Source organism: Schistocerca cancellata, chromosome 4 (assembly GCF_023864275.1).
Source record: "Schistocerca cancellata isolate TAMUIC-IGC-003103 chromosome 4, iqSchCanc2.1, whole genome shotgun sequence".
NCBI classification, from domain to species: Eukaryota; Metazoa; Arthropoda; class Insecta; order Orthoptera; family Acrididae; genus Schistocerca; species Schistocerca cancellata.
This window is the reverse complement of record NC_064629.1, coordinates 96,957,628-96,969,856: the sequence shown is the minus strand read 5'-3', so window position 1 is coordinate 96,969,856 and position 12,229 is coordinate 96,957,628. Positions and strand designations below refer to the sequence as shown.

The 12,229-nt window shown below is 43.3% G+C and overlaps 1 protein-coding gene across 1 annotated transcript in view; it reads right to left on the bottom strand.

Annotated features, from left to right (window-relative positions):
• LOC126183683 (uncharacterized) overlaps window positions 1–8,464 on the bottom strand; it is a 57,960-nt gene extending 49,496 nt beyond the window's left edge. Inside the window, exon 1 of the mRNA XM_049925859.1 lies at window positions 8,274–8,464. Coding sequence (XP_049781816.1) covers window positions 8,274–8,445 — 172 coding nt within the window. The 5' untranslated portion in view covers window positions 8,446–8,464. The remainder of the gene's footprint in view (window positions 1–8,273) is intronic.
• Window positions 8,465–12,229: the final 3,765 nt, after the last annotated feature.

Genomic DNA, 12,229 nt, shown 5'->3' with positions numbered 1-12,229 from the left:
ACTCAAATGATTTCGCTGGTAAACAGATATGCTAGATCTTTCGAAAGTTTTTTAACCACTGGAAGAAACTTGATGGTTGTCCACCATCAGTGGTACAGCGTTACATGCGAGATTTCCATTGCGGATCACGACGATTGTCTTTTATTAAGTGGCACAGTGGTTAAGACAGTGCAGCCGCATTCTGGAGGTCTGTGGTTAAAGCCCCGTGCAGCCATTCAGATCATAGGTTTTGCTTCGTTAACCTAAGTCGACCGAGGCGAGTGTCGGGATGATTTCTTTGAAAAGGACCTGGACCAGTTTCGTTTCTCACCATCTCCCACCCAGGCTCTGTCCATAATGACCTCGTCATCAGCGGGATGATAAGCTCTGCACTTCCTTCCTTCTTACGTAAGTACGAGGTGCATTCAAGTTCTAAGGCCTCCGATTTCTTTTTCTCCGGACTGGAAAGAGATAGAAACATGCGCATTGTTTTAAAATGAAGCCGCGTTCATTGTCAATACGTCCCAGAGATGGCAGCACCGTACGGCAGATGGAATTTTACCGCCAGCGGCGAGAATGAGAACTGTTTTAAATACTTAAAATGGCGACGTTTTCCTTACTTGAACAGCGTGCAATCATTCGTTTTCTGAATTTACGTGGTGTGAAACCAATTGAAATTCATCGACAGTTGAAGGAGACATGTGGTGATGGAGTTATGGATGTGTCGAAAGTGCGTTCATGGGTGCGACAGTTTAATGAAGGGAGAACATCATGTGACAACAAACCGAAACAACCTCGGGCTCGCACAAGCCAGTCTGACGACATGATCGAGAATGTGGAGAGAATTGTTTTGGGGGATCGCCGAATGACTGTTGAACAGATCGCCTCCAGAGTTAGCATTTCTGTGGGTTCTGTGCATACAATCCTGAATGACGACCTGAAAATGCGAAAAGTGTCATCCAGGTGGGTGCCACGAATGCTCACGGCTGCCCGTGTGGCATGTTGCCAAGCAATGTTGACGCGCAACGGCAGCATGAATGGGACTTTCTTCTCGTCGGTTGTGACAATGGATGAGACGTGGATGCCATTTTTCAATCCAGAAACAAAGCGCCAGTCAGCTCAATGGAAGCACACAGATTCACAGCCACCAAAAAAATTTCGGGTTACCGCCAGTGCTGAAAAAATGATGGTGTACATGTTCTGGGATAGCGAAGGTGTAATCCTTACCCATTGCGTTCCAAAGGGCACTACGGTAACATGTGCATGCTACGAAAATGTTTTGAAGAACAAATTCCTTCCTGCACTGCAACAAAAACGTCCGGGAAGGGCTGCTCGTGTGCTGTTTCACCAAGACAACGCACCCGCACATCGAGCTAACGTTACGCAACAGTTTCTTCGTGATAACAACTTTGAAGTGATTCCTCATGCTCCCTACTCACCTGACCTGGCTCCTAGTGACTTTTGGCTTTTCCAACAATGAAAGACACTCTCCGTGGCCGCACATTCACCAGCCATGCTGCTATTGCCTCAGCGATTTTCCAGTGGTCAAAACAGACTCCCAAACAAGCCTTCGCCGCTGCCATGGAATCATGGCGTCAGCGTTGTGAAAAATGTGTACGTCTGCAGGGCGATTACGTCGAGAAGTAACGCCAGTTTCATCGATTTCGAGTGAATAGTTAATTAGAAAAAAAATTGGAGGCCTTAGAACTTGAATGCACCTCGTATCACTATGATTCGTAACTGCTTAATAGACGTTACGACACAGTGCGTCGCTCATGTTTGTATATGACGGCCAGAAACTTCGAACTCTAAGGAACGCAAACAGCCAGTGATGCCATAACAGAACCGTATGTGGAGAAAGTGGAATGACGCAGACGCCAGGCCGCTGGCAGGGAGCGTTGCTCAGCGTCGCGGCGAGCAATCGGAGAAAGTGAGACGGCGCCTCGTAGCGTGACGTCATGGAGATTCCAGCAAGCTCTCGCTGTGTCACATTGGAAGCGCAGGCCGCCTCGTTTTTTATCCATGCGCAACTATTATACCTGTTACCACTGTGTAGTTTATAACAGAAACTGACGGATACTTTCAAAATATCAGAAATTATGAGCTGATGTTTTACTGGGTGAACACAAACTGCAACGACAAAGGAAGCTGTGGGGTGATCTTCAATGAAAATTTTGGTGGTAAGAGACTCATGGTGTCAAGTGGCTCGCTATAGAGTAATAATGTAATTATGATTTATTCTGTTTTGTTACCCCAGTTACCTACGTTTCTGTGAAAATACGGCCACGACCCTCTAAAAGGCTGCAGTTTTTCAATCACCAGAACGTCCAACACAAAATACAGAGTAATGCAAGAACTATGAGAAGCAAAAATATTGTCATGTGGTTGTCGTATGTGCGAGAATGTCTGAGCGTAGCGTCATCGTGTGTCTTTTCCGTCGCATTCAATGAAACAACATATTACATCGGCAGACCTATCCACACTGCTGTTCATCACTGTTGACGTAAAAATAACACTGCCGGAAAAGCAAACATGATGTAGAATCGAGCGGTACTGAATGCAAATTTGTGGCCAATACGGTAGTCAGCAGCAAGTAAAGCGAGTGAATGGAACAATTTTGTTTCCAAACAAGACACACGACTCATACCGTCTAGATATGCGCAGTCCAATACAGACACAGAGATAAATGGGACTAGGAGAGCAAACGAAATGCAATTACCCTGTACCGTGTCACCAGAGACCATGGGTCATTTGTATCAAATTTCTCAAAAAATACCCCTGAAGAATCTCCGAATTCTCTTCAGTGGGATTAGGGTTTACTCTGGGTACAGTCATACATCGGCAGTTACTCAGTGTATAATCCGTTTCGCCCTCAGTACCGATTGCTTTGTGTATGTGACACAAGTTCGTTTTGCACACTTTTAGCTGGGTACAGTGTTCTCTGAAACTGTAATAAAAAAGAGAAGTTAACATTTTACGTCATGCTTAAAGCGCCATGGAGCAGTTCATCAGTATGGCCATGGTGGTGGGGGAAATAGGCTATGGCCTACGCAAAGGCACCATTCCTGCTATAACAGCCGGGAACGCAGGTATTCTTAATGAAAGGGCACTTTTTTTTCGGGCTAACTGAGGGTTAGAAGCAGACGAAGCTGGGACTCGAGCACGAATGCTTATACGTGTGTGATGAAGCAGATGAACAAAAGTTTGCTCGCATCTCGTGGTCGTGCGGTAGCGTTCTCGCTTCCCACGCCCGGGTTCCCGGGTTCGATTCCCGGCGGCGTCAGGGATTTTCTCTGCCTCGTGATGGCTGGGTGTTGTGTGCTGTCCTTAGGTTAGTTAGGTTTAAGTAGTTCTAAGTTCTAGGGGACTTATGACCACAGCAGTTGAGTCCCATAGTGCTCAGAGCCATTTGAACCATTTGAACAAAAGTTTCCTGTAGTACACAGAACAAACCATGATTCTTTTCAAACATTGTGTTGTGGCTATGATCTTTCGACTTCGTAAACATATCCTAAAACATTCTAGTACTACGATAAAATTTCTGTAAAGTAATATGCGTTTACAGCTCCTGCCAGTATAAACAGTTCAGCCGAAAACTGAGAAGTGAGCTTAATAAAGCAACATGTAGTGCAACCGAAAACAAAGTTGCTAAACGTTAGAATGACGTTTGTCTCGGTTTACAGTCTATGTATGACAAAACAAAGTAGACGATTCCTTTTGTCTTCGTTGCATGATGTGGTGTCGAAGTTGTGGCTAATTACAACTTAACAGCTTTGTGATAGTTACAAGGCAACAGACTTCCTTTCACTATGAAGGAAGAAGATCGCGTCTTCAGATGGCTCTGAGCACTATGGGACTTAACATCTGAGGTCATCAGTCCCCTAGAACTTAGAACTACTTAAACCTAACTAACCTAAGAACATCACACACATCCATGCCTGAGGCAGGATTCGAACCTGCGACGTAGCGGTCGTGCGGTTCCAGACTGAAGCGCCTAGAACCGCTCGGCCACTACGGCCGGCAAGATCGCATCTTACTTCTTAGCGAACTGCGGAATCGTCTAAAAGTATTTGTACTAATGTGTCAGCTGACAGATTACTGATCAGGAGCTTTCAGTTTGGATATGTCTCGAAACGCCATTAAATTACGCTTTTGTTATATCCCTATAGCCTGCTACTGAGAGACATGCTGCAATGGTACGCATACATTTTTATTACCATAGGGATACTCCCATATGGCTGTCCACCATCTGTGGGAAAGATAATGAAAAGGACACCTAAATATCGATTTTATTATATAAGACGATGATTATACTCAATTCTCCATTGTGCTACAGAATGGGTACATGAAACCATGGTTGACTTATAACTATTTCCACCATGTCAAATTTCCCAGATTCTACAGCACTCACGTTTGGTGTGATATACAGCTCTGAGGATGATTCGAGACTAATAATGATCACGCCATGTCTAATTAAAAAATCTAAAATTTCATTATCTTTCTGGAAGCTGTAGATTCGCTCCAACCCACGGTGCATCTCCCACAATTCACAAAAGAAGATGCTTTTTATATTCGCAACAAAGTTACTGTTGTAGAACTGTAATGAATTTAGATAAAGTGTGCAAACTGGTCATTTAGTAAATATTAATTCCTATTGTAAACCCACTTTCGCGTTTTAATTGTTAGAAGGTTCTCATTGCAGGCCCTTTATTTCATGGCTCAGTCTGTTGACGTTCCAATACGTACAGTTAACTCTCTCCTGACCGTTTCTGTAGCTTACGACAGCAATATGATGTCAGCGTTGCATCTTTCGTGCTTTCCCGCTCCACTTTCGTCACCTCACAGCGTGTTTGTGCATACTAGTGAGACACGTTTCTCGGCTGCATCTGTTTCGAAACACTAAGCCAATTTTTTCGCCTTCTTTTTGCTTAGGGCATTGCTCTGAAATATTTCTTACGTTAATCAGCGATTCCACCTTTAGCAGTCAGCAGTTTAATCGTGGCAAAAACTGCAGCTTACTTAGCGTGAGTGTAGCCAACTTTCTTTTTGTTTGTTCGTCCTGAGGACTAACGTGTCACCGCAGTCGAGGAACTGTGTATCAGTGTTGTGACTCGGCAGTTGGTTTTTAACAATCGCTTTGTTTTCTTCTCCTCCAGTCGGTTTTCTCCACCACACAATGTGCTGAGATTGGTTCACTGAGGTCTCTTATATAAGGTTTACACATCTTTTCTTTCTTCAGTTTCGAAATTGATGAAGAATAGAATAGTTTTTACTTTACGACAGGAAGGGAAAGTTGGCGTCAGTATCACATCGATATCGAGACGGACAGAGATGTTTTAATTTCCAAGACGTTTGTGCGATCTCAAGGGAAATACGTACACCATCTAGGCAAGTGAAAACGAATTTCAAGAGCTTAGCTTCCATTTGATTGTAGTACAATGGTATGAATATAAATACAGGGTGTATCATAATTAATGACGTAAATGCATGCAGTTGAAAGTATACGATACTAGAAGCAAAAAAGTCTCAGTAAACATAGGGTCGAAAATGAATACCTTAGGAGCTACGAGCAATTTTTCATCTTCGATAATGTCAAACAAATATCTTATACTACAAGTTCCTTGCTTTCCATGTTTTTGGAACTGGCAGTATGGACAAGAACAAGAAAAAAGTCCAGTAAACATGTGCTGTGAACTGCATTCCTTAAGAGCTATGAGCACTTGTTCATCTTTGCTATTCTGAAACACAACTCTTCTAATGATCAAGCTCTCGTAACTTTTAAGGTATACGTTTTATAGAACTTGTTTGCTGGACATTTTTTCTTTCTTTTGGTCCATTACACCACTTCCCAAAATATGGAAAGCAAATAACTTGCAGTAGAAGAGATTTGTTTCACAGTATCGAAGATGAAAATTTGCCCGTAGCTCTTAAGGTATGCATTTTCGACCCTACGTTTACTGAGACTTTTTTGCTTCTAATATCGTGAACTTTCAACTGTATGCGTTTACGCCATTAATTATGATACACCCTGTATATGAACAGGAAATTCTGAGTCAGTTCTCATGTAACGCATAGTTAAGAAGAACCCCAATCTTCAGGCTTCTGAGGCAAAGACGTAAAAATACATTTCCGTATGGAAGTAACGAATTTTAGATAAGAAAGTAGCTGCGGGATTACAACTTTACATATTCTTCAAATCGGGATCACGAGAGGCACCACATTGATGGTATTGCAGCTAAACAAGCGCTATGAAACTGTAAGAACAGAAAACTACTGCGGGTTATTTGATGATATTCTGGCTTTCAGAAATGAGAGATATTTACGGTGGCAGTCGAATATTGCTGACTGTGATTGTTCTCTATTAGTAATGATGCACGATAGCTTCGACATTTAACGTTAGTTCATTATCGATAGTATTACAGACAGCGTAAGTAGTTGCAACAACCTCTACACGCAGAATATTTCTGAGATTCAGGAATTTGCTGATAGTTCATCATATTTCCTTGGTTATAAACTAAAATTTTATCACAGACTGTATAGTCGCTTCCCATTGTATGACATACGTCGACTCTCCACACTTACGAGATCCTTACCATATTGAACTTCTCATCAATCTACAGCAACCAGAAATGTTTACAACCCACAGTCCTTTAATGTGCAGCTGTGTTATTTCAGGAAATGAGGAATCCTATCATAATAATTATGGAGTTAGTATCATGAAAAACTCGTTAGACTCTGAAAGACATATGTCAACTTGTACAATGTCTACAGATGAGGTTATAAACACGGTTGACGTTGAAAGAAAGTGTGATAATGAAGTAGAACTAACGTAACCTATGGATGGCACAAGGAACTACTCAGATGAATATCACTGTATGATAGAGTCAGAAGCATAAAAAATACAAAATGAGAAACCTACATCTACATCTACATCTACGTGGATCTCGACAAATCACACCTAAGTGCCTGGTAAAGGGTTCAGCGAACCATCGTCGCCGTCCGGGGTAGCCGAGCGGTTCTAGGCACTACAGTCTGGAACAGCGCGACCGCTACGGTCGCAGGTTCGAATCCTGCCTCGGGCATGGATGTGTGTGATGTCCTTAGGTAAGTTAGGTTTAAGTAGTTCTAAGTTCTAGGGGACTGATGACCTTAGAAGTTAAGTCCCATAGCGCTCAGAGCCATTTGAACCATCGTCACAATAATTCTCTGTTATTCCAATGTCGAACAGCGTGCGGAAAAAACGATCATCTATATCTTTCGGTGCGAGCTCTGATTTCCCTTTATTTCATTATGATGATAATTTCTACCTATGTAGGTCGGCTTCAACAAAATATTTTAGCATTCGGAGGAGAAAGCTGGTGATTGAAATTTCAAAAATGTATAGGTCGGCTTCAACTGAATAATTTAGCATTCGGAGGAGAAAGATGGTGATTGAAACTTCAAAAATGTGTCAAACGGCTATAAGCACTATGGGACTTAACATCTGAGGTCATCAGTCCCCTAGACGTAGAACAACTTAAACCTAACTAACCTAAGGACATCACACACATCTATGCCCGAGGCAGGATTCGAGCATGAGACCGCAGCAGCAGTACGGTTCCGGACTGAAGCGCGTAGAACCGCTCGGCCACAGTGGCCGGCTGATTGAAACTTCGCCAGAAGATTCCGTCGCAATGTTTTCTGTTTTAATGATATCCACCCCAAATCATGTATCATGTCAATGACACTCTCTCCCCTATTTCTCGATAATACAAAACGTGCTGCTCTTCATTGAACTTTCTCTATATACTCAATTTACGCTATCTGGTAAGGATTCCACACCGCACAGCAGTGCCTCAATCATAGGCAAGCGACAGGGGAAGTTCTTCCACAGGAGACTATAAGACTAAACTTGCAACTTGTTCGACAGGTTTCAAGACGACGTCTATCTACCGTTCAGTTTCTGGAGACCTAATGTTTGCTAGACAAGAATCACGAATAAAATAATGAAAAGGAGTGTGAGCAGCAGTGGTTCGAAGGATCTTATTATTTATAAAATGACGATGAGAAGAAATTATAGGTACTGCGTACTCACCCACTTCTACTACACTGGTCTTATTTTATCTTTTCGAATGGGCTAAAATTTTCCCGATTACAACAACCCAGTCGTTCCACAATTTCAGAACTTTCCTGTTTCACCTGTATTTACTTAGCAACAAGGTTTGAGAATAGTGTCCTGGAGTAGATCGGATTTGTTGTTGCAGCAAATGACGCCCCCGACGCAGAGTTGAGTGGGGAGTCGCAGAGTGACTTACGTGGGTTGAGCGAGTAGGCGAGCTTCTTGACGAAGTTGGAGGCGCGCACGGCGAAGATGATGACGGGGAAGCCGATCAGCTGCACGGGCAGCTCGAAGCCGCCGTCCTGCGCGCGAGCCGCCAGCACCTGGGCCAGCAAGAGCGCGGCCAGAGCCACGTTGGTCGCCCTCATCGCGAGCACTAAGCGCCGAGACTGGCCGGCGAAAGCGCCGCCTCTGCTTTCCTACGGCCGGTTCTCCCCTCCAGCAGCTGCCCTGCCGCCGCCGCTCGCCTTTTATTCTTCGGCCAGAAAGCACCTCTTCCCCGAGTTTCTACGTGCCGCAACGCGATCTGAATCACTACACCCATCCTCGGGCTGGAATCTACACGCTGATGCTGTAGACGCCTCACGATGACTATGCCGGGGATCTTTACCGACACATCCATTTTGACAGAATTGACTCAAAGTGAAAAATTGCAATTCATCCTTAAACTACCACACTAAAAAAACTATAAGCGACCAAAGGTTGAAAGGCACTAGGTTCTGTAATGAGACTGAATGTCATATACAGGGTGTTACAAAAACGTACGGCCAAACTTTCAGGAATCATTCCTCACACACAAATAAAGAAAATATGTTATGTGGACATGTGTCCGGAAATGCTTAATTTCCATGTTAGAGCTCATTTTAGTTTAGTCAGTATGTACTGTACTTCCTCGATTCACCGCCAGTTGGCCCAATTGAAGGAAGGTAATGTTGATTCGGTGCTAGTGTTGACATGCGACTCATTGCTCTACAGTACTAGCATCAAGCACATCAGTACGTAGCATCAACAGGTTAGTGTTCATCACGAACGTGGTTTTGCAGTCAGTGCAATGTTTACAAATGCGGAGTTGGCAGATGCCCATTTGATGTACGGATTAGCACGGGGCAATAGCCGTGGCGCGGTACGTTTGTATCGAGACAGATTTCCAGAACAAAGGTGTTTTGACAGGAAGACGTTCGAAGCAATTGATCGGCGTCTTAGGGAGCACGGAACATTCCAGCCTATGACTCGCGACTAGAACGACGTGGACACCTGCAATAGACGAGGCAATTCTTCGTGCAATTGACGATAACCCTAATGTCAGTGTCAGACAAGTTTCTGCTGTACAAGGTAACGTTGACCACGTCACTGTATGGAGAGTGCTACGGGAGAACCAGTTGTTTCCGTACCATGTACAGCGTGTGCAGGCATTATCAGCAGCTGATTGGCCTCCACGGGTACACTTCTGCGAGTGGTTCATCCAACAATGTGTCAATCCTCATTTCAGTGCAAATGTTCTTTTTACGGATGAGGCTTCATTCCAACGTGATCAAATTGTAAATTTTCACAATCAGCATGTGTGGGCTGACGAGAATCCGCACGCAATTGTGCAATCACGTCATCAACACAGATTTTCTGTGAACGTTTGGGCAGGCATTGTTGGTGATGTCTTGATTGGGCCCCATGTTCTTCCACCTACGCTCAATGGAGTACGTTATCATGATTTCATACGGGATACTCTACCTGTGCTGCTAGAACATGTGCCTGTACAAGTACGACACAACATGTGGTTCGTGCACGATGGAGCTCCTGCACATTTCAGTCGAAGTGTTCGTACGATTCTCAACAACAGATTCGGTGACCGATGGATTGGTAGAGGCGGACCAATTCCATGGCCTCCACTCTCTCCTGACCTCAACCCTCTTGACTTTCATTTATGGGGGCATTTGAAAGCTCTTGTCTACACAACCCCGGTACCAAATGTAGAGACTCTTCGTGCTCGTATTGTGGACGGCTGTGATACAATATGCCATTCTCCAGGGCTGCATCAGCGCATCAAGGAATCCATGCGACATAGGGTGGATGCATGTATCCTCGGTAACGGAGAACATTTTGAACATTTCCTGTAACAAAGTGTTTGAAGTCACACTGGTACGTTCTGTTGCTGTGTGTTTTCATTCCATGATTAATGTGGTTTGAAGAGAAGTAATAAAATGAGTTCTAACATGGAAAGTAAGCGTTTCCGGACACATGTCCACGGACATTTTTTCTTTCTTTGTGTGTTAGGAATGTTTCCTGAAAGTTTGGCCGTACCTTTTTGTAACACCCTGTATACTTGTTTTGACTACGAACACGATCTCGAGAGAGATGTATGATAACATTAATACCAAATCAATTGTACTATGGTTGTACATTTAAGTTTTATGAGTAATCTCGCACTCTTTACTTGCATTGTGTATTATAGGTCCCTCAGAAATTCATTTCCTTTTATCAGTCACTCACAAATACTATTACGCGGCCCTCACACGCTCAGTATTTATTCTTCAGTGCCGATCATTACGGAAGAATACTGGCTTTATATATACTAATATGGTATCTGTTCTTTCGGACATGTCCGAAAGAACAGATAACATCTTAGTATGTATACAGTTAAGGCTCACCGGCCACTTGACCATCTTCTTCTTCTGTGCGAATGCACAAACAGTGCCCGAACTCTTACGGGAATCGGCAACGCGCCGCGAGTAATGAGTATAATGGGCGGGAGCACTACGAATGTAGTGCGGGACAATACGAATGTGGGTTTCGCGGGAGGCGTGCCAGAGATAAATCCCTGCAGTCGCGTTGTCCTCTGTGTCCTCGGTGGCTCAGATGGACAGCCGTCACGGTAGCTCAGCGTGTTCGGTCAGAGGGTTAGCAGCCCTCTATATGAAAAACTGAGCTAATCGATCAACAACGAACTTAAACGGATGTCTTACGACGTCCGCCCCGAGAAGATGCAAAGAACAAAAGCGAACAAAATGAGACAAAAAAAGATGGATAGAGCGTCTGCCATGTAAGCAGGAGATCCCGGGTTCGAGTCTCGGTCGGGGCACACATTTTCATCAGTCCCCGTTGACGTATGTCAACGCCAGTAAGCAACTAAGGGTGTTCATTTCATAGTAAGAATACTGACTGTTTGAGATCCTTATAGATAGTTTGCACAATATATTGAGGAAGACTAGAGAACTTTAAAAATATTGACGTTATTTCTTTGGTAAACCCTCAACGCCAGTCTTGTAAAGGCCTCGTCGCTACTGCTGGGGAGGCCGCGTTGCCACTGTTGTTACGGTAGGCTGCGTTTGTGAGTTCATGAAACGGCCTCCGGTGCAGTACAGTGCAACTCAACACTTAGGCAAAAGGTATTCACTGCTCAAAAGAAAGTAGTTAGAATAATTTGTGGGGTTCATAGTCGCACATTTTGTAGGCATCTGTTTAAAAGGTTAGGAATTCTTACGACTGCTTCATAGTACATTTACTCAGTAATGAAATTTTTTCTCAACAACATGGACCAGTTTAAAATCAACAGCGACATTCATTATTACGACACCAGAAAAAAGAAAGACCTACACTATCCTTTACTTAACCTATCTTTGGCACAGAAAGGGGTAAAATATGCTGCTATAAAACTTTTTGATAAATTACCAGATGAAATAAAATGTCTGACAGACAGCAGTAATAGTTTCAAAAACAATTTGAAATCATATCTCCTTGACAACTCCTTGTATACCATAGATGAATTCTTGAATATGAGTAAATAATACTGGAGATATAATATTTGCATTTTGGGCCGTTTAAGAGAATGGGACAGATAATAGAAATATTTAGGTATAACACTATAATGTAAACAAAAAAAAGAAATAATACTTGTTTCCTGCGGGCATTTCTTGAGCATTTGACACGTTCCACATCATAACAGTTTTTTCGTGCTATTGATCAATGGAACACGTAACTAACTAACAGTGCTGAGACGGGAATTTCTCCCTGCCACTATTACACAGCTTTTCCCCACGGTCAAGTAACAGGATAGTAGAACGAAGGTTCTATAACACTCCAATAAATTGATAACAAACTCACACAAATGAGTTAAAAAGATTTTTGCGACTTCTTGAGTAATGAAGTCTGCAACACTGC